Consider the following 22,974-nt stretch of genomic DNA (forward strand, 5'->3'; position numbering starts at 1 on the left):
GCCTACCTTTTCCTTTTCAACAAGCAAACTGGTTTCCAGAGGGAAAATGGTACCAAATGACTGACGAAGAATTGCTTACCAGTGGAGCTGATTTCCAGGGTAGTTGTAGGCGAAGAGATATTTCTTTGACTTACTGCATAAATTATTGTTGGAACCACTTCTTTGCTACAGCCAAAAAATACTGGAATTTTTCTCATTTAAGCATCTTACCAGCTTAAAGAATAAGAATATACATTTTGACAATTATCTTTCATCCTTAAACATAAGATGCAAATGTATGACTACCTGAAAGCTAACAGTAATAAGCCTTAGAGTTCTCTGCAAAACCAGAGCTAGAATATACACAGCTGTTAAGGAGTTAAAAGATGAAAGCTTAAAAAAGGTATTAATTCCAAAAAGAACGTTTGTAGCAGCCAAGGGTTGGCTTTGGATCTCAGGAAGTCTGTTATTGCATTTACTGCACTAAGTTCTCTAACAGATACCTTTCCCCCCTCTTTTTTAAAAGTTAATTTTTGAAGGACCAGGGCTAACATCACCAAAAAAAAACTAATTCCTTCTAAAAACCAGCAAACTTCATTTGTAAGAATTCTACAAAACTCTTTAGGAGGTATATTTCTTGGATTCTAACAGCTTTTTGCCATTGCTCTTTTTGCCACTGAAGCAGAGTTGATTCACAGTATTATACTAGGTTCAGGTAGACAGCAGAGTCATTCAATATTTTCATAAACTACACTCCATTTAACCCTACTACAAAACAATGCCTGTATTTCCCTGTGCTGTACAATATATCCTTGTTTATCTATTTTATACACAGTAGTTCTTTGGCGACGTACAACTTAGCATTTTATCCATGTTGTAGCATGTATCAAAATCTCACTCCTTTTTATTGCTGAAAAATACTGCATTGTATGTATGTACCACACTTTGCTTAGCCATTCATTAGCTGATGGACATTTGGGCTGTTTCCACTCCTTAGCTATTATGAATATACTGCTATAAGCATTTGTGTACAAGTTTCTGTATGGGGATGTTTTCATTTATCTTGGTTATACACCTAGGAGCAGAATTGCTGGGTCATATGATAATTAAGTTTAATCTTTTGAACAAGTGCCAAACTGTTTTCCAAAGCACTTGCACCATTTTACGTTTCTACCAGAAGTGTATGAGGGTTTTTTTTTTTTTTTTAATTTTTATTAGTTGGAGTAATTTTTATTAGTTGGAGGTATGAGGGTTATTTCCTATTTTATCACATCACTGCCAAATCTTATTTTCTTTTCTGGTTTTTTTTTTTTTTTTGTATATGGTGATCCTTTTTTAAGACACAGATATCTTGGATCTCAATGTTGTGACTATATTAAATAAATACTGAGATGCTAATACTTTTCTACTACACAGTTCAGATTATGCCAAATATTAGCACCTACAAGTCTTAAACTAGAAAATGAGGTTGAATCTTTAGATTCTTCAAGCTGAATTCCAGGGATCAGGTCATCAGGAAATTTCTAACCAGTAAAAAGAATACAGAATACAGAGTTCTTAAGTCCTTTTGCTAATGAACCTCAAAAGAAAAAAAAAAAAGGCTTCCTAATACAAATATAAGTAAAATAAAGTTAAGATTACTAGAGAGTTACTAATCTTAACATCCAAATGTAAAAGTTGCCCTAAGCAAGGCTATCCACCTATCAGCCAGCTATTTACAAGTTATTTTCAAACTGAAACTGTCAGCACACTACATTTTCATAAAAGCTCCCTGGTACAATTTCTACATGAGAAACACATCTCACCATCTCCTCCACTCCTACCACCATCAGGAATCAAGAAACTTATCCTATAATATCAAGGAAACACCCTGAATGTACAGGAGCATAATACAGACTTAATGGATTTATAGATTTAATGGCTCTTAAAAATTGGAACTTTCAAGACTGCAGCAACATGAGAAAATATGTAAATGGCATTAAGTAAAAACTAAAAGTATGCAAAAATATGAGGGTAATGTTATATTTAAAAATATTTACATTTGGGAAAAATCATAAAACTCCGTACCCTTTAGGTAGTTACCACCCATTCCTCCTTCTCCCCAGCCTGTTTCTATGGATTTACCTATTCTAGACATTTCATATAAATGGAGCCACATCTATATGTATGGTGTCTAGCTTCTTTTTCTTTTTTTGGTGTCTAGCTTCTTTCACTGAACATTATATATTTGAGCTTCATCCATGTTTTGGCATGTTATCAACTCCATTTTTAAGATATAGTGAATCAGTCATATAAAATTATTTTGAGACTTTCTTGTATATAGGATACTATTAGTTAAATAATATTTTGTTTCAACAATGTTATTTTGGAGTGCAAATGTATACAAATCAGTGGAAATTTTTGTTTATACTTAAAACTGTAAAACTACAAAAAAAGAATAAATTTCAAAATATCTTTTAAAAGTATATAAAACCACTTCTAGTTTAGAATTATGTAATGAAATCCAACAATATACACTGTGTACCACAAGTCAAGAAAACGTGGCTCAGTGTGGTGTTACAAAATAGCTGTGTGACCCTGTCACAGCCATTAAAATTTCCAAGAGTACAGGACATCAAATGTTCTGAAATTTTTGTTCTTTATATTAAATAGCAGGCACGGAGGAACCACTATTAACAGGAGACCTGGCAGCAGCAGACAAGGTATATTGAAGAAAGCAATGCAAGAAAGTAAGAACAGAAGTTTGAGATGATAGACCAGAGATTGTTAATTGAGACCTGAGCTGAAGTGGGTATATAAATTCTTTCAAATTGCATACAAAATTCTGTGCACCTGCCCAGGAAGAGGATTTATGGATTTCAGCTTCTCAAGAGTTATTAAATAATGAAAGGGTTAAGAGACACTTGTGTGAACTTGGATGGTTGCCAGGGAAACACAAAAACCAGCTGAAGGAATATAAATTAAAAATTCAAAGAGAGGAAATCTTGCATGTTGATACCTGAACACCCAGTCCTTAAACAAGCCCTCTCACAACTACAACCAAAGTTAGCTGTCCCACTGCAAGTCTTCTCTAGCACCTGCCACCCACGACTTTGTATTGTTTCAAGTCTGATCTTATCCTTGGCCCATGGTACCTAATAGTAAGAGTGACTTCCTAGACCCACCCAAGATTATCTGAAAAAATTATAACCATTTGCAAGTACCTTAAATCACTGCAAACAAATTTATAATTTGGGCTTAATCAGTTTTTCTATTTTAGCTTAAAATTATACATTCTATAACTGAAAAACAGTAGAGAATGGAAATTCTTGGAAATTAGGCAGTAATGTCTTTTCATAGAGCTTCTGAACCCAAAACACAGTCTTTGCCCTAAAAAGGGATCCTTGACCTTCAGACAAGCTAGATCCATTTACCTTGAATGGAGGGTCCTGATTTAGGCTACCCAAAAATAGTCTTATTTTTTCTCCATCAAAAGGGGATTTCTAAAAGTGACTTCTGACAGACAAACATGTAGTTTAATTAAGAGTTTTCCTGGTATCGACTCCAACTTTGGTCCAGTGACTCCCTTACCTCCATCTGGTTTATTGACCTGGCCAGATTTCCCTAGGTGAGGCATTTAAATTCCTGCTTATTTGACCAAGTAACTCCCCACACATCAGCTCATTTAACCTAAATATTAAAGTTCAATCTGTTGGTCCAAAAATGGACCACCTAGCTCTCTGTACTCAGATCATTTGGACCACGTTAACTTCTACAAACTTACACTCCTGCCCATTTGTGCACCTATCTCCAGTTGTCTTTTTGACTTGTTAAAACAGAGGTATTATCCAAAGAACAGTACTGACCCAAATGTCCATCAAATACAGAACTGGTTAAATAAATAACAGTATACACAATAATACTATGCAGCCCTAAAGAATGAAGCTTTTACATACAGATAGGGAAAGAGCTTTAAGATATAGTGGAAGAAAAAGCAACGTTCAAAATTGTGTGTACAGTGGGCTACATTTTGTGTAAAGGGATGAGGGAGGACTACTTGTATTTGCTTGCATGTGTATAAAACTTCTTGAAGAATATAAAAAAATATTAACATTAGTTGCCTACTGGATGTGGAACTGAGTGGCTGAAGAAAAGTAAGATTTCTCACCTGTACTTCTGTCCATGTGAATTTGACCACCTAAGTGTATTATTTAATATTATTAAAAACTAAAGATTGTTTTCTTTTGTATAGGCCAATCCCACTTCCTCTGGTTGGATTCCATCTGCTTCCACTTTCTCAGAAACTTTATACTACCTCTTTCTCATTAAAATCTATCCACCTTCCATTCCACATCCCATTATTGCCTATTCCTATACCACTCTCTTCCTTCAGAGCTTATCTCCTCCCAAAATAATATGTTCTTGATGTTTCTATTGGGAAAAATTCTTACCATATAATCCATTACTGAGTTCTGCTGTTTATTTCTCTCAAATAACAAGAGAATTCATCTATAATTCTTCTTCTCTACTGACAACATCCCAGGTAACAATATCTGCTAATGCAGTGGCTTCCTAAATAGAATATATACTCTGTTCTCAGAGATCTCCTTCAAAAATTTAATTTACGTAATACTTCTCCAACCCTACCTAAAATCCTTCACTGACTGCTGCTGCTAAGTCACTTCATCGTGTCCGACTCTGTGCGACCCCATAGACAGGGGCCCACCAGGCTCCTCTGTCCCTGGGATTCTCCAGGCAAGAACACTGGAGTGGGTTGCCATTTCCTTCTCCAATGCATGACAGTGAAAAGTAAAAGTGAAGTCGCTCAATCGTGTCTGACTTTTAGCGACCCCATGGACTGCAGCCTACCAGGCTCCTCCGTCCATGGGATTTTCCAGGCAAGAGTACTGGAGTGGGTTGCCATTGCCTTCTCCCTTCACTGGCTATCTTTCCCCTTTTCTAGGATAAAATTCAAAATCTTTAATAAAGATAATAAATGTAAAGGACCTGGCACAAGCATCTTAATGACAACTCCCAGGTCACAAACATGTACCCTCCTCTCTAAAATGCTCTTTTTAGAGAGGCAAGTTTGTTCCTAAGAGATTCTGTTTGAAATGACAGACACAAAAAAGTATTTTAAATGTATTTTGTAATCTTATCTTTGTGGTGCTATATCTTGGGAGTCTTTCTGGGCTACAGGTCATAACCATTGTGGGTTGTGAGATCAGTTTTAGAGGGTCAAAGTTAGGACTTTCCAGGAAATGAAACAATATACAGAATACATAATGGTAAGCATCAATACTGTTTATAAAACTTGTTTCCATTTTTATAAACTGAAATCTGGTATAAAATGTATTTTTTCTATCATGAGTTGTCAAAAAAAAATCTGAACTCCAAAGTCTAAGCAATTTGAAACTATGATGCTACTGTATTGCTATGATACAATTTTTTTTCATCTATGACTAAGAAATTATATCTCAAGTTTAATTTTCAACAGATTTCAGAATTTCAGTCATTTAAAAATGGCTCCGTTTCATGTTACCCAATCTTAAATGAGGTCTTAAATGACAATTTACTCAACAGTGTTGCAACAGCAAAATTTAACCGAATGCCTGTATCACACAACTATCAGAACTCTGTGGTTCAAACCCCCAAGGCTTTGCCGTTTCTGGCAGCAGAGATATGAGCTCATGATCTGCACTCAGAGACTGCCTCTCAGGGATTCTGAACCTTTTCTGTGGCATGGAAACCTTTACCAAACTGATGAAAAGTCATGGTTCCCTTCTCAGACACTGCTTTTGAATGGATATGTAAGATTACCAAGGAAATTAGTTACACTGAAATGCAGTTCTATTCTTGACCCCAAAAGATCTGTGGATTTAAAGGTAAGTATTTATCAAGCTAAACATTACAGTGAGTTTAAGAATTTATACATAAGGAGTCTTAGGTAACTAAAGTACATTTTAAGAAACACAAAGATTTTGAGAAACAATATCTAGGGACAAGAGAAAATTCCAGATAATGAAACAGTGAGGAATGGGAGGTATATTTGAAATGAAATGCTGATAAGCTTACCTCAATATTAAAGGCTTCTTCCCTTTCTCTATTTCTCTACTCTCATATGTATATGGACTTCCTGCTAAAATCAACTTTACTTAAGCAAACTTGTGCCAAGGAAACTAAATTTTTGACCCCTCCCCACAAAAATTATAAAATGCAGCTACAAGAATTAAAAGCAGAATAGATTTCACTCAGTAACACAAATATTCCCGCATAATTGAAGACTCTGGGCATCATCCTATTCCTTAGAGAGTATCATAAACTCATCTTTCTAATAATTTTTAATCAGTAAAATGAGATGAAAATCTGCTCTGAAGTCAGTATTTCAGTGATTTATGGTATGGGGGAAGGAATAAGAATTAAAAGGGTGGGTTGCGAAGTTTGACTCAGCTGAGAATCAGTCTTAGAAAGACATTGTTACCAAAGATAGTGTACTGGAATAAAAAAATGTTAAAAATGTAAAATATATTTTAGAAGGTTTTCTATCCCAAACTTATCCAAAATAAATTGTTTGAATTGGAAAATTTCACTTAAATCTAATTGCAGTTAGATTTTCTACACTTGGATCCACTCCTGTGTGATTTCAATACCCTGTCTTTTAAAAATTTTTTTAATTTTTAATTGGAGGATAATTGCTTCACCAATGTTGTGCTGGTTTCTGCCAAATAACAAGAAGAATCAGCTATAAGTGTATGTATGTCCCCTCCCTCTTGAACTTCCTTCCCATCCCTCTAGGCTGAATACTTCATCTTTTCAAGTCATGTTTTTTTAAGTTTCTTTGCTCCTTCATTACCCTGAATAGACTACTTATCAGTTCCTACGGCTTCAGGGCCCTTTCAAACTTCAAATCTACTTTTATTACTTCAGCATTTAAAAAATATCACAATAAAAAGCAACAAACTAGGATACAAATGACCAGTGGAGATAATGCTAAATAAAACACATTCACACTATACTATGCATGCTATGTGAGTGCTAAGGTGCTTCAGTCATATCCGACTCTGTGCGACCCTATGGACTGTAGCCCGCCAGGCTCCTCTGTCCATGGGGATTCTTCAGGCAAGAATACTGGAGGAGGTGGCCGTGCCCTCCTCCAGGGGATCTTCCTGACCCAGGGATTGAGCTATACTATACTATACTATAATTAGGAGAAGGCAATGGCACCCCACTCCAGTACTCTTGCCTGGAAAATCCCATGGACGGAGGAGCCTGGTAGGCTGCAGTCCGTGGGGTCGCTAAAAGTCAGACACGACTGAGCAACTTCACTTTTACTTTTCACTGTCATGCATTGGAGAAGGAAATGGCAACCCACTCCAGTGTTCTTGCCTGGAGAATCCCAGGGACAGAGGAGCCTGGTGGGCTGCTGTCTATGGGGTCGCACAGAGTCAGACATGACTGAAGTGACTTAGCAGCAGCAGCAGCATACTATAATTAACTTTAATCAGGAATTGGTGCCTTAATATCAATCAATGGCAAATGTACCATCTCTTATTTTGATTTGGGAGAGAAAGGTTAGACAGGGACCCCTGATCACTTACAGGAGAGAAAAGAAAGATGAAAGGGGAATCACCAATTGAGGATAGAAGAGGGGACACTAGAACAACAACAAAAAAAATACTTTGCTAACTTTAGCATTTTGCTGAGGGGCAGTGCTGTTTATTTTCAAATGACAAAACAGATGTTACACAAAGGGACATTTCTGTCAATTTAGCACAATCCTGCTGTGCTATACAAAACCTACCTTTATATGACTTATGAGATATTTTTAGAAGACCCACTTTATTATAAAGGAGCCTCATTACCTCAATTATATCACTGTATAACCCACTTCATTCCAGTATCCCATTCTTCTGACAGATTCACTCTACTGGAAAGGACTCCAAGGTTCTCATGACTGCCTTTGAGCCAAATCTAGTGTATTATATCTATTTTGACTCTTCTGCTATTCCACTGCCATACTGTGCAATTACTTCTGCCATTTAAAACTCAATTCTCATATAGCTGACTAACTCTACAGCTAACTAAGCTGTTTCTTCATCTATAAGATGGGAATGACATTCACTGTCAAATAATTATTATGAAAATTAACAACTTCCAGTTTCTGATCTAGCATGCAAGTAGAACCAGTGCTAGGGTAGAAAAAACTAAACTATAATTCTGCTGGGAGCTGTATGATTGCTGGGGGTTCAGTATGAACAAGCCTGAGTTATAAACTCCAGGGGAACCCCACACTAAATTTGTAAGTTTTACTTTCATGAGCTATACCAGGTCCTCACAGTGATTATTAGAATCACTTATTATTAGGTTATTAATTATTATTTTATTATTAGAAAAGTCCCCTCATGCTCGCAAGAGGAGGAGGAGGAAAGGAACTATTTTTGATATATGTCAGAGCATTCTATTTTTCTTCACCTTAAGGGGCCGAGGTGGACACAATAAGAACTAGGAATTGCAAATTAAAACAAGTAAACAAAAATATCACTACCCACCTATTAGAATGGTGAAAACCTAAAACACTTGACAATATCAAATGCTGGTGAGGATATGGATGGAACAACAAGAAATCTCATTCATTGCTGGTGGGAATGCAAATGGTACAGCCATTCTGAGAGACAGTTTGGTGGCTTCTTACAAAACTAAACATACTCTTATATAATCCAGCAATTGCGCTCCTTTGGTATTTATCTAAAGGAGTTGAAAACTTAACATCCACCCAAAAAACCTACACACGGATTTAACAGCAGCTTTATTCATAATTGCCAAAACTCGGAAACAACCTTTATGAAAATAAACTGTAATATATCAAGGCAACGGAATACTATTCAGCGCTAAAAAGAAATGATTTACTAAGCCATGGATAGACATGGAGGAACCTTGACTGCAAATGACTAAATGCTAAAAGTCAATGTGAAAAGGCTGCATTCTATTTGATTCTAAATATAAGACATTCTTGAAAAGACAAAAAAACTATGGAGACAGTAAAGGATCAGTGCTTGCCAGAGGTTAGAAGGAAGGGATGACTATGTGAAACAGAGGATTTTTCTGGCAGGACAAATATCTTGTATGATACTATATTAAAAGAGCCATGTCACTGTACATTTGTCCAAACTCATGCAATGTACAACACCAAGAATGAACCTTCATGTAAACTATGGATTTTGAATAATAATGATGTTTTAGGATAGGTTCATTAAAAAAAAAAATTAAGTGTGGCCCAATCAAACTCCCAGCTGACTTATTTTCAGAAATTGACAGTGATCCTAAAATTCATATAGAACTACAAAGGACTAAGAATAGCCAAAACAATGTTGAATAATAAGAACAAAGTTTGAAGATTCACATTTTCTGATTTCAAAACTTACTGCAAAACTAGTGTATGCCTAGCATTAAGAACAGACATATAAAATCAATGGACATAACAGAAAAGTTCAGAAATAAACCCTTAATACTTACAGACAATTTGGGGCACAACAATGAGGAAACAGTATTCAAAGAGTGGTGCTCTAACAAGACAGTCCATGCAAAGTAATAAATTTGGGCTTTCCTTACACTGTACACAAAAACTGACTCTTAGAAGAAAACACAGGAATAAATCTTTGCGAACCTGGGTTAAGCACTTGCTCAGACACAACACCAAAAGCTCAAGTGACAAAAGAGAAAATAAACTGGACTTTATCAGAATTAGCAATTTTTGTGCTCAAGTAATACCATCAAGAAAGTAAAAAGACCACAGCAAAGGAAACGATAAACAAAATGAAAAGATAACCTACAGAAAGGGAGAAAATATTTGGAAATGAAGCAACCAACAAGGGATTAAATTCCAAAATATATATATACAAACAGCTCATGTAGTTCAATAAATTAAAAAAATTAAAAAAAAATAGGCATAGACTCAAATAGACATTTCTCCAAAGAAGACATACAGATGGCAAAAAGCTCATGAAAATATGCTCAACACCTCTATTAGAGAAATGCAAATCAAAACTTCAATGAGGTATCACCTCACATAGATCAGAATGGACATAATCAAAAAACCCTATAAACGATAAATTTCAGAGTGAGTATGGAGAAAAGGGAGCCTCCTACACTGTTGGTGGGAATGTACATTGATAAAGTCACTGTGGACAATTGAATAAGGTTCCTTGACTAAAAAACAGCTACCATATGATCCCACAATCATATGGTATATGTCTGGAGAAATCATAGTTTGGGAAGATACATGCACCCCAACGTTTACTGTAGCACTACTTACATAGCCAGGACATGGAAGCAAACTAAATGTCTATGGACAAAAGAATGGATAAAGAAGTGGTATATGCATACCATGGAATATTACTCAGTCATAAAGAAGAATGAAAATCATGCCATTGCAGCAACATGGATGGACCCAGAGATGGTCATTCTATGTAAAGGAAGACAAATAGCATGTGATATTGCTTATATATGGAATATAAAAATAACATGGTACAAACGAACTTATTTACAAAACAGAAACAGACTCACAGATATAAAAAAACAAACTTATGGCTACCAGGGGAGAAGTGGGGGGAGGGATAAACTTGGAAATTGGAATTGACATATACACCCTACTATACATAAAACAGACACCTAACAAGGACCTACTGTAAAGCACAGGGAACTCTACTCAATGCTCTGTGACAAGCTCTATGGGAAAAGTATCTAAAAAGGAGTGAGTGTGCGTACATGCATGACTGATTCACTCTGCTGCACAGCAGAAACTAACACAACATTGTAGATCAACTCCACTCCAATAAACATTAATTTTAAAAAAGTGAAAAGACAATCCACAAAACAGGATAAAACCTGCAATCTCATATCTGACAAGGGATCAGAATATACAAAGAACTCTTGACAACTGAAAAATAAAAAGACAGTCTGATTAAAAATGGATAAAGGATCTGAATAGACATTTCTCCAAAGATATACAAATGGCCTAGAAGCATACAAAAAGATGCTCAACACTAGCTTTTACAGAAATGCAAGCAAAACCACAATGAGATATCACTTCATAGTCATTAGAGTGGCCATTTAAAAACAAAGCAAAGAGCAGATAACAAGTTCTGGTGCTGATGTGCAGAAATTGGAACCCTTGTGTACTGCTGGTGGGAATGTAAAACTATACTACGAGTGTTCAGGAAAAGTCTGGCAGTCCCTCAAAAAGTTAAACATGGAATTATATGACACAGCAATTCTACTAGGAAGTGTATAAACCAAGAGATAAAAAGACATATCTGTATAAAAACTTTAATTCAAACATTTATAAAAGCATGGCTGATTCATACCAATGTACGGTAAAAACCACTACAATATTGTAAAGTAATTAGCTCCAACTAATATAAACAAATGAAAAAAAAAAAAAAAAGCATTCGTAAGAGCCAAAAAATGGAAGTGTAAACATTCATCAATGATGAACGGCTAACAAAATGTGGTTGATCCATGCAATGAAATACTTCACAATAAAAAGGAATTAAGTCCTGATATATACCACAGATTCATATAGATGAATCTTGAGAACAGTAAGTAAGAGGCCAGCGACAAAAGACCATATATTAATATTGGTATGCACTTCTCATGTTTTTAGGTGCTAAGTCATGTTTGACTCTTTGGAACCCCACGGACTCTAGCTCTCCAGGCTCCTCTGTCCCTGTGGGATTTCCCAGGCAAGGATACTGGAGTAGATTGTCATTTCCTTCTCCAGGGGATCTTCCTGACCCAGGGAAGACATGCATTGGCAGGTGAATTCTTTACCACTGAGCCACCAGGGAAGCCTGCACTTCTTATTGGGGAAATACAAATTAAAACTACAATGAAACACTTCTACAGACTTATTAACTCCAAAAGAAAAGCTTGACTGACAATACCAAGTGCTGGTAAGGATGTAGAGCAAATAGAACTCTCATACACAGTTGATAGAGGAGTGTAACTGGTGAAACCACTCTGGCAACTGTTCCATCACCCAACATTTCTACTCCTGAATATACATAAATAGGTATTTATGTATATTTTTAAAAAATGTTCATAGCACATTCATACAGCCAAAAACTAACACAACCCAAATACACATCAAATAGTAACATGGATTTTAAAAGTATATTTGGGGACTTCCCTGGTGGCTCAGCTGGTAAAAAATCTGCCTGCAATGTGGGAGATCTGGGTTCAATCCCTGGGTTAGGAAGATCCTCTGGAGAAGGGAAAGGCTACCCACTCCAATATTCTGGCCTAGAGAATTCCATGGACCATAAAGTCCATGGGGTCGCGAAGAGTCGGACACAACTGAGTGACTTTCACTTTCACTTTCTGGTGGTCCAATGGTTAAGACTACCTTCCAATGGGTTCAATGCCTGGGCAGGGAGCTATAATCCCACATGCCTTGGGGCCAAAAAACCGAAATATTAAAAAACAGAAGCAATATTGTAACAAATTCAATGAAGATTTTTTAAAAAATGATCTACATTTTAAAAAGTGTATTTATTCAACTGAATCCTGTACAGCAACGAAAAATAATGAGCTGCTCCCACCAATATGAAACAATGTAACTGAATTTCACAAACAATGCTGAACCAATTATTTAAGTTCAAAATTGGGTAAAAACAATATAAGGTGTTAAGAGGTCAGAATAGTGGCTACCTTTGGAGAAGGGGCATTATATGTTGGAGGGATATGAGGTAGCCTTTTGGCAGGTTGGATATTGGCTATATACTGATGGTGGTTATAATATGTAAAGGCTTCCCTGGTGGCTCAGATGTGAGGAATCTGCCTGCAATGCAAGTTCACTAGGTTATGTAGCTAAGGGATTGTTATTTATACTATTAAAGATATAGTCTTTATTGTATTATATATAAACAATAAAAAGGTTTTACACACACATATTATACTTTAACTGTACAAGACTATACGACTCCCTCTAAATTCATGCTCACCACTTACTGATTATTCTTCTGGCTCCAAGCTCCCCAACTCATAGTTTAATCAGGGCAGTTCTTCTCTTTTATTCATTTTTTATATTGATGTTCATCATTTGATATCTTCAGAAGCTAAAGAGTTATTTTGTGATTCACTGCCCTATATTATAAATCAATCCTCCAACTTAAAAAGTCTGAAACAGTTTAATATTTGATTATACTGTTTCACACTGAATAAATGCTTCATGTATACACATTAATCTTGTCTCCTTAAAGTAGTAGCTCTTTAGGGATAAAGAAGTCATTTTTCCTTTTGTCTTGGTGCCCAACACACACCTACTGATTGGTAGAAGAAATGAGGTATCAAGTGTCTTGGTTTTTAACCTTAAAGCCTTATGGTAAACTGCTTTTTTCCACAAATATAATAATTAAATTGTTATACAAAATTATGTGCAATTTTAACTAACTGGAACAATTATAAAAGTCTCATTCTTCTTAAAGTCAGTTAGCTCTATAAGAATTCAAAAAGTTTTAATAAATTTAGGAACTAATACATCTGGAGGACAGCTTTCTTCATTTCCATACTTTCAGATCCCTTATTTACCTTATTGTACGCTCTCTGGATTAAGTAACAAGATAATTGCTCAACTGCCCCTGGGAGCACACTCCAGGTTTGCTATTTAATTAAAAGATAGGTATATGTACATTCACATTAAAATGAGCTCAAAATATTTTTAATTGGTTACAAAAAGGAACTCTTCAAAGACTTCAAAAGCAACATACCACAAAGTCAAATACAAAACCAAAAGGTCAGCCAGATTCCCCAAGAGCAGAAAATATATTTAGTTCTCCCTTATCACTTTACTTTTCAGTTGCATGTAGCAATCTCTTCTGCCATTAAAACACATACACTTTGCCTATCTATATGCTTGCTTTTCTTTACATCTTGCACTTATATTTCCATTCTGAGTCTGTGGTATTTTTACCATCTCACTCTTAATTTCATTTATATCACAAGTTCAAAAATCCTGAATACTGAGCAGGTTAACAATATCACAAGTACTTGTTAAATTCAATATTAAAAGTTACTGACAAGTAATCAACCCCTGGGAATTTGTTACAGTCTTTAAAATAATCTATGATACAGGACAGAAACACAGCACCCCTAACTCTTTATATCATCCCTAACTCTTTGCTGGAAGAAAGGTAATACATAGAAGATAATTATATTCAGAAATGGCCTGGGGAAAGATGACAAAGAAATATAACACCTAATTTTTATTTACATCATCCTCTTTCCACTCCCTTCCTCATTTCTACAAGTTCTGAAGTTGGCTGAGACAGTGAAGACAAAAAGTAGTGGTGTAAGTTGAAGAAAAAAGTCAGGGAGAACCTAGAGTAGTCAGTCTGTGACACTTATACTATGTAGAAGGAACCAAATAAAATTAAGATCATTAAAAAACAAAAAAATATTCTAATCTATCTTAAGTATTGAGTTTTTAAAAGACGAAAGTTTTAAAAAAATATGTACCAGAAAGTACTAACTAAAAAATATTTTAAGAAAGTCAAGTTCTCAGATCTTCTGTACCAAGTACTCAGATCTTCTGTACCAAGTACTCATTACCCCTATCTTCTCAAGTTACCCTATAATTAGTCTTAGAATTAAACTCTAACACAAACTGTCCTAATCTTAAAGGTGCTCATACATTCTTAATGGCAAAGCATCAGCCTTAATTAAAGGACATCCAGAGTGGGAGATCATGCACAGACAAAATTCCTGCAACAACGGTTACAAATAAGCTACTTATTTAAAAAAAAGAAAGATGAGGCAAGCTGAACACAGACCAAACTCAAATGAAAATAAAAGTAAAGAGATTAACTTTGTCAAAGCTTATGCACTTTATAAATTAGAAGTGATGGGACAAAACTGAATATAGTCAGATAAAATAGTTAACATGGAAGAGAAAAATAGCAGAACCCTCTAAAGTACAAAAGTCAAACACTAAAGCACAGGATTCTGGGAACAATTTACACAGAAGTCAACAACCATAAAACTTCACACTCACATTAAAACACAGTAACTGATTTTCACATTTATTCAAGTATTTGAGTGTCTGCTATGTGAAAATAGTTCTAGCAATGCAAAGATGAATCATCAGACTTGGATTCTGGTAGGGGAGATGTAACATTGTTATAAAGAATTAAAATCAAATAGGAAAGGTAAAGTGTCCTAAGAAAGGTAAACAAGTGCTAAGTGAGTTCAGATTAAGAAGCTATTCATGTTGGGGGAGATCAGAAAAGGACTCCTAACATTTGAGCTGGACATTGCAAACTAAAATTTACACTGGGAATGATTAAGAGGGGTATTCTGGGTAATGAGCAAAGGCAGAGGCTGGGTACCAGAAGGCATACATATATACTAGGGTGGCCAAAAAGTTCATTCACATTTCTCTGTAACATCATTCAAAAACCCGAACCAATTTTTTGACCAACCCAAATTATAGAGCAAATGTCAGTCTGACAAGAGTACAGATTTTATGTGCATATGTGTTGTCTGTTCAGTCGCTCAGCTGTCTTCGACTCTTTGAAGACTCCATGGACTGTAGCCCACCAGGCTCCTCTGTCCATAGAATTTTCCAGCAAGAGACTAGAGTGTGTGTGTGTGTTGGGGGGGGGGGGGGGGGGCAGTTGGCCTTTGGACAGATGTCTGCCACCCTACCTCCCCAGATACCAGCACCTGAAAAAAGCAAACTTTCCTTTCCAAAAAAGAAAAAAACTGTAGTAGGTTGCCATTTCCTTCTCCAGGCGATCTTCCCGACCCAGGGATTGAACCCTCATCTCTGGCATCTCCTGCATTGGCAGGCAGTTTCTTTGCCACTGTGCCACCTGTAATTTCATATGAGACTACAAAAAGCTGGGAAAGTATAAAAGAAGCCAGATTGTAACTCTGAATGCTAAGATAGGTCTTTAGCGATGAGTCATGAAGAATCCTTAAGGATTAAGAGGCAAGGGAATCTGATTTGGACAGAATCTACTGAACAACAAGGGATGAAATGAATGGGGAGAAGAGGAGACATTAAACAGTAAATTGTGAGAGGTCATGAAGACCTCAGTTGCAGATGGTATAAGAGGGAGAAGGCAGAGTTCTAGGTCTATAATGTGTAAGGTGCCATTCCACTCTGCTGAGAAACTTTTAAAATCTGAACACATCATTCTCACTTTTAAGAAAACTGTGATCTGGAAAAATAATAAATGTTAAAGCATCAAGAACTAATTAATAAGGTAATATATGATTTCCAAATAAATATTACACAGAAAAAGTACTGTACTTGAAATCAGGAGAGGGGGAAAAAGCGGAAGCTTTATTAAAGAGGTTGGAGTTGATCTGCACCTCAATGAAAAGGTAGAACTTTAAGAGGGGAGGGATAAAATCTCACAAACAATTCGATTAATAAGAGTAAGATATGTTAAACAATTTGTTTAATAAGAGTAAGATATGTGAGATACATTGAGGTGATTTTCAGCAAAATGGTAAACAAAACACTAGTACATTAAAAATAATAATAATAATACAAAAAAAAACCCTCAAAACCTCAATTACTTGAACTTAACCTCATAAAGATATCAAAAAAATTAGGTATTATTTATTACAGGTTCGAAAGCTTAAAAATAAGTATTTTCTTAGTCTAGATTTTTAAACAAGAGAGAGTTCTAAAGGAGAGACCACACCTTAAAAAAACAACTTTCAGTCAGTTTGAAATATCCATAATGTTGTTATATGTGAAAGAAGTTCCTCAAGACATAACATAATCTGATAAACCCTATTCATATTCTACATATAAGTAACAACCACGATATGTACTCAGACCCATCTGACTCCAAAACCAGAGCTACAATTGCACTCAGTGCTATAATTTTTCTTCTGATTTCAAAATCTCAAATGTATTCATCACAAAGTGCAGAGCAGAAGTAAGAGATCAGTAAATCTCAAACTACTGAACATGTAACTGCTGCAAAACTGAGAGATACCACTTTGTGCAAATATATACCTATTCAGATAAAATACTGTAAAGAGCTTTTTTGCAGTCACTTAATATTAACTTTTAAACAGAGTGAATTAACCTATGAGGAATGGGGGTCTTAGAGTGACTAGTGGTTTTTCCAATTAGTTCACATACCTTCCAAGGCTGGGTTATTTAACCTGGCCCTTTCCTCAGCCTTTCATGACTTATCTTCCCTCTAGCAACCCTTCTAAGACTGTCCTTGATGGGTAGATTTCCTTTGTATTCTTTTAAAAAATTCCTTTCCTAAAGAGGAGATGGTATGTCAAATTTCTTGTTTTTTTATCTTCTAATTCAAGAAAAGCTCTAACCTCTTATCTCAGATTTCTTAAGGACAAGGATTCACGTTCTTTCTCATACAATAAAAATTTTGTTAAGATTACAAAGGGTTGAAAAGAATTACACTATTTTATCAATGATTATTTTAAACCAATTACTATTTTTAGTATTATTGGGACTAGATTTTTAGGATTGATTTCTTAAAAATGATCCACAATAAAGGAAAAAGGCACTAGGAATATGCATAATTTTTATAAGACATTCAACTGCACCTGCCTCAAAATAAATATATTAATTCATTTAAAGGAAATCCAGTCTTCAACCAGTAACTGAGTACCTATTATGTGCCGGCACTATTCTAGACACTTGGGAAACCACAATTTTTTTTTTTAAACCCCCTATTCTTCATGGAGTTTACCACCAGTGAGAGATAATAAATAATGTTAGAAAATGATAAATGCTATGGGGAAATAACAGAACAAGGTAAGCTTAGCAGAGTGCTAAGCTAAGTGCAATTTTAAATAGGGCGGTCACAGCAATCCCACTCCTGGGCATACACACCAAGGAAACCAGATCTGAAAGAGACACATGTACCCCAATGTTCATCGCAGCACTGTTTATAATTGCCAGGACATGGAAGCAACCTAGATGCCCATCAGCAGACGAATGGATAAGGAAGCTATGGTACATATACACTATGGAATATTACTCAGCCATTAAAAAGAATTCATTTGAATCAGTTCTAATGAGATGGATGAAACTGGAGCCCATTATACAGAGTGAAGTAAGCCAGAAAGATAAAGACCAATACAGTACACTAACGCATACATATGGAATTTTTAAAGATGGTAACGATAACCCTATATGCAAAACAGAAAAAGAGACACGGATGTATAGAACAGACTTTTGGACTCTGTGGGAGAAGGCGAGGGTGGGATGTTCTGAGAGAATAGCATTGAAACAAGTATACTATCAAGGGTGAAACAGACCACCAGCCCAGGTTGGATGCATGAGACAAGTGCTTGGGCCTGGTGCACTGGGAAGACCCAGAGGGATGGGATGGGGAGGGAGGTGGGAGGGGGGATGGGGATGGGGAACACATGTAAATCCATGGCTGATTCATGTCAATGTATGGCAAAACCCACTACAATATTGTAAAGTAATTAGCCTCCAACTAATAAAAATAAATGAAAAAATAAAATAAAGAGGGTGGTCAGAGGATTTAAGAAACTGTCACAATCTGAGTAAAAACTTGAAGGGAAGGGAGTCAGCCATGATGATACTTGGGGGGAAAGTACTAAAGGCACAGAATCAACCAGGGCAAAGGTTCTGGTGTATCCTAGAACAAAGAGGCCAGAGAGGTTAAAGAGAAGCCAGCAAAGGGCAGAGTAGTAGTAGGTAGAAAGAGAACTATGTTTGCGGGCAGAGAGTACAGATCATGTAGGGTTTATGGGACACTAAGGAATCTGGATTTTATGTTGAATGAAATGACAATTCACAGAAAGTTTGGTAGAGTGTCATGATCTGTTTCACCAGAAACAATCTGGATGATAGATTAAACATGGATTAAAGGGAGAGCAAGGGTGAAAGCAGGGAGACCAGTGAGGAGGCTACAAAAGAAACCCAGGAGAGAAATATGTATTTTCCATAAACTTGACCACAATTTGTTTATGTTTACTTTCAAGCATAAATAGATAAAACAAATCTCAGATCCTGCTAATAGGAAATAACTGGATCTTATTGAAGTTTATTATAGAGCTCTTGGCATATACATGTACACACATCTTTTTAACTACTCACTGCAGAATACCAATTGTGTTCCTTTACAATCAGTTATTCTCTGAATTTTTAAAATATCCTTTTGTAGCTGAAACTATTCTTTAAAGAAATAAGTCAGTATTTCTATAGCTGTCAATTATGTACTATTTTTGAAGAAAAAATAAGTTACTTCTGTTCATTAAAAGTATAAATTATTTATTTACCTTGGTTGGTGTTTCTCAGACGATCTAAATTTTACATTCCTAACACATTTCACATTCCTAAAACATTTCAGTTCCTTCAGGTAAGACAAATTTTTACAAAAGTTTCTCTTTTTATACTTCTATCTTTAAAGAAATTACTTTCTTCAAATTGATACCAAAGTTGCCTAGCAGTATCTGGGTTTTCATTTCAGGAAAGGGCAACCATGAAAAACTCCTACTGTCACAAATAACATGTTCAAAAAAACGTTCCTACATGATACCCAAAAAACCTCTTTATTATCTTATCCTCCCGGAAAAGGTAAATATTGAGTACAATCTCCATAAATTCTAAAGAAGTTACTCTTAACAATGTATAAGATATATATGTATATAAGAGAAAGAGTACAGTAAGTGGAAGGTATTTTAATTGCTTAGAAGAGGACTAAGGAATATAGGAGATTTTGAAATAAAAACTCATACCTCTAAAAATTTTTTTTTCATGAAATGGAAATAAGCACACTGTCCTATAACATTTATGAAGGAAATCAAGAGTGAAATTTGAAGCAAAGTAAGAGTGAAACAATTCACTTGCTTCAAAGACTCAGGAAAGCACTTAGATTTGGCTTGGATTTTTAGAGACTTCTATGACAATTCTTTGGAAGAAATGGGTGTGTAAACTTACATAGCAATACTCAATTCAAACTCATTAATTCACTCAACATTTAAGTGTTTATGTGCCAGAAACTGCACTAAGCACTGGGGGTAGTCCCTGTTCTCAAGGGCTTAGAGTTTTCCCTTCTTCCAGTTACTGAGCAACTACTATGAAGCCAGATGTTGTGGATACAACAAACAGGAAACAAGAGTTCCTACCTGCATTCAGCTTATACTGGAGAAGGAGGGAAATGCCTCAAGAATGAGACACACATCTAACTTAACAAGGACAACGTATAAGTGTTATATGTGTTGCTTTTGAAAGTGCAGACACTTCCTTCATGGGGGACGCAAAGCAGGGAGTGATGGATTCAGGGAGAGAGGGAGGGGAATTTAGGAACTTCAGATACATCTCAGCTGAGTCCTCAAAGAGGATTACACGCTCACCTGCTGACCTTGGGGGAAGGGTTCCAGAGAAAGCAACTGGAGCTAAGGAAGAGAGGTGTGAATAAGCTGTTGTGTTTGACAGGCCTGGAATATGAATGTGAGGGATAAATCACGGAGTCTTCCGTATGCCACATGAAAAGACAGGACTTTACCAGCACATATCAAAGGCCCCTGATAGGTTTTACTCAGAAAACCAGTATTTGTGATCAGGTTTTTCTGGTGTGGTGAGACACTCATTTACATAGGAATGAGAAAAGAATAACACTAGATAATGATGTCACCACATGAAACAACAAAGGAGACTGCCCAGTTAGAAAATTAAACCCCAATCAGGAAAAAAAATTAAGCCACTTAACTATCCAAGTCCTTCTGGTGAAGTTTTTAATCAACATCTTGAAAAAGGAGAGGAAAGGTTTATATATATATTATGGATTATAACATCTACATATCTATTTTGAGTTTTCTAAAGAGGTCTTCAGCTCTTTACAAATTATGTAAAGACATCTGGAGCTGCTGATTGCTGTACAAAAAGCAGTGAAGCTATTTAGAAGACAAGTCTTTGATACATAGGGAGAACCATGAGTAACAGAAGGTATTTCTCAAGTAAGGTTTAAAGGTTTCCAAAGTTCAAGATAATCAAGTTCTCTTAAATCAGCGCGTTTAAAAGGTGTGTCACAGGGGTGGAGCAAAAAGAGGAGGGATTCAGAATTAATGTTGTTGTTGCTGTTCAGTCGCTAAGCTGTGTCCTACAATTAATATAAACACACACTCACATATATATGCATACATATATATGTAAAGAAGCAACTCCATGTTGTTGGAACCAAAATCACTACTTGAAAATCTCCCAAGCACAGGAAGAAATGAACGCCTACTAAATTCAATGAATACAGACAGACGAGAGGGAGGAGAGGAGGATCACACTTTAAAGTATAAATGGGGTGTATGTGTGGCGGCGGGTGGGGGGGTAGGGGCGGGGGAAGGTTAACCACTTATCCAGAACCCATAATCCAGCCGATGAGGAGGAAATCATCTTCGAATCTCACAATTCAAATATAAAGGCAAGAAAACATCCCTTCCGAATTCCACAATCTAGCCACCAGTCACTGGTCAAGGGGATATAATCACACACTCGAAACCTAGAACTCAAGGACAGAAGTACCATCCCCACACTGCTCGAAAGGTGAAGGATTCCCCCTAAACTGACGATGGGAGCAATCACACTTAAACCCAGCCCTAAGAGGGGTCAGTGCCTCCCAGGCCAGGTGTTGCCGAGGCCAGGGACAGTGACAGACAGCCCCGAAGCCCCCACAATCTCCGCCAGAGCCGCCTCTACTCCTCGCACCCCCCTTCCCCAACACACACCCTCCCCTACCTGATATGGCGGCGGCGGCTCCTGATCCGGCTCCGTCCCCTCGCCAAAGCTGGCCCGGTCGGACTGAGACTCGTGAAGCAGGGAGATGTCATCCGAAGTGGGGGACTTGAGGCAGTTCCCCATCTTCCAGGGCTCGGGTTTGTGATCTGGGGGAGGAAGAAAGCAGTGGCGGGGTCGTTCGCACGCTCCGCGGTCAGCCTCGGTCAGCGAGGTGGGGTCGGGCGGCAGGCCGGGGTTCAGGCGGCAGCGGCTCCCCCAGCCCCCGGCGCCGCCGAAGGGCAGCTCATGCCAGTCCCTGGGGCTGGGGGCTTAAGGCTGGGCCGCGGGTTTCCCGGGGTCGCGGCGGTTGCCTCCTCTGAGGCGACGGCAGGGGGGGGGGGGGGGGCGGGGAGACGAAGCACTTCCCCACCCCGCCCCCCCGCGGGGCGGCGGCGGCCACGGAGCTGCTGGGCCTAATCCAGGTCAGGAGGGGGGGGGCGCGGCCGTCGCGGCTCCCTCAGCTGCTGCCTCAGCTGCTGCTGCTGGCCCCGCCGACGCCGGAGCCGCAGCCGCGGGCCTCATCCTACTCCGCTTCGCAGCGGCGGCGGCGGCCAGAACGAGGCCAGCTGCGGCCTGCGTCACGCCGCCGTGCGTGCCCTGGTCCCGCCCCCGGCGCTGGGAGGCGTGGGTAGCTCCGGCTGCGCTCCCGGCTCCTTTGCCACCCCCCGCCCCTCCCCCGTCCCCAGCAGCTGTTTCTGGTGCTGCGTCAGTTTCTGCTTCTCTGACTGCCCGGGACGCGATTCCGATACCTCTTTCGGGTCTTCGGTTCCTCCCCACGCCAACTGCTCCCTCTTCGCTTGTCCCAGCTCTTACCTGTGCGTTGTTTTGACAGTCTTCTCACCACCTGCCAAGTAATCTATTTTTAAACCCATATCTGAATGGATCACTCCCATGATTAAAATATTAAAGGGTCTATCCCTTCAGAAGAAAGTCCAGACTCACCACCTCCCCAATCACTTCCCAATCCTCCTACATCACAGTCATAAGAATTCTTCTACCGATTATTCATTTCTATTCTCACCACCATAGTACAAGCTACCGTCATTTCTCTGCTGTAATACTTTGAACTATTTCCCCTGCGTTCACCATTGCCCCCATTCAATTTACTATTTGTACAGTTACCTTTTTAAAATGTAAATCTGATCATGTCATTCCTGTAGGAGGAATTTAAGCGTTTTAAAACATTCATTAAAAACTTCCCAATACTGTTATGACTGAAG

General features: G+C 37.6%; 1 protein-coding gene across 1 annotated transcript in view; it reads right to left on the reverse strand.

Moving 5' to 3' along the window:
• The window catches only part of RNF11 (ring finger protein 11), a 40,961-nt gene extending 18,938 nt beyond the window's left edge, over positions 1 to 22,023 (reverse strand). The window contains exon 1 of the mRNA XM_020907251.2: positions 21,716 to 22,023. Coding sequence (XP_020762910.1) covers positions 21,716 to 21,838 — 123 coding nt within the window. The 5' untranslated portion in view covers positions 21,839 to 22,023. The remainder of the gene's footprint in view (positions 1 to 21,715) is intronic.
• Positions 22,024 to 22,974: the final 951 nt, after the last annotated feature.

The sequence above is a fragment of the Odocoileus virginianus genome, chromosome 5, assembly GCF_023699985.2.
Source record: "Odocoileus virginianus isolate 20LAN1187 ecotype Illinois chromosome 5, Ovbor_1.2, whole genome shotgun sequence".
Classification (NCBI taxonomy): domain Eukaryota; kingdom Metazoa; phylum Chordata; class Mammalia; order Artiodactyla; family Cervidae; genus Odocoileus; species Odocoileus virginianus.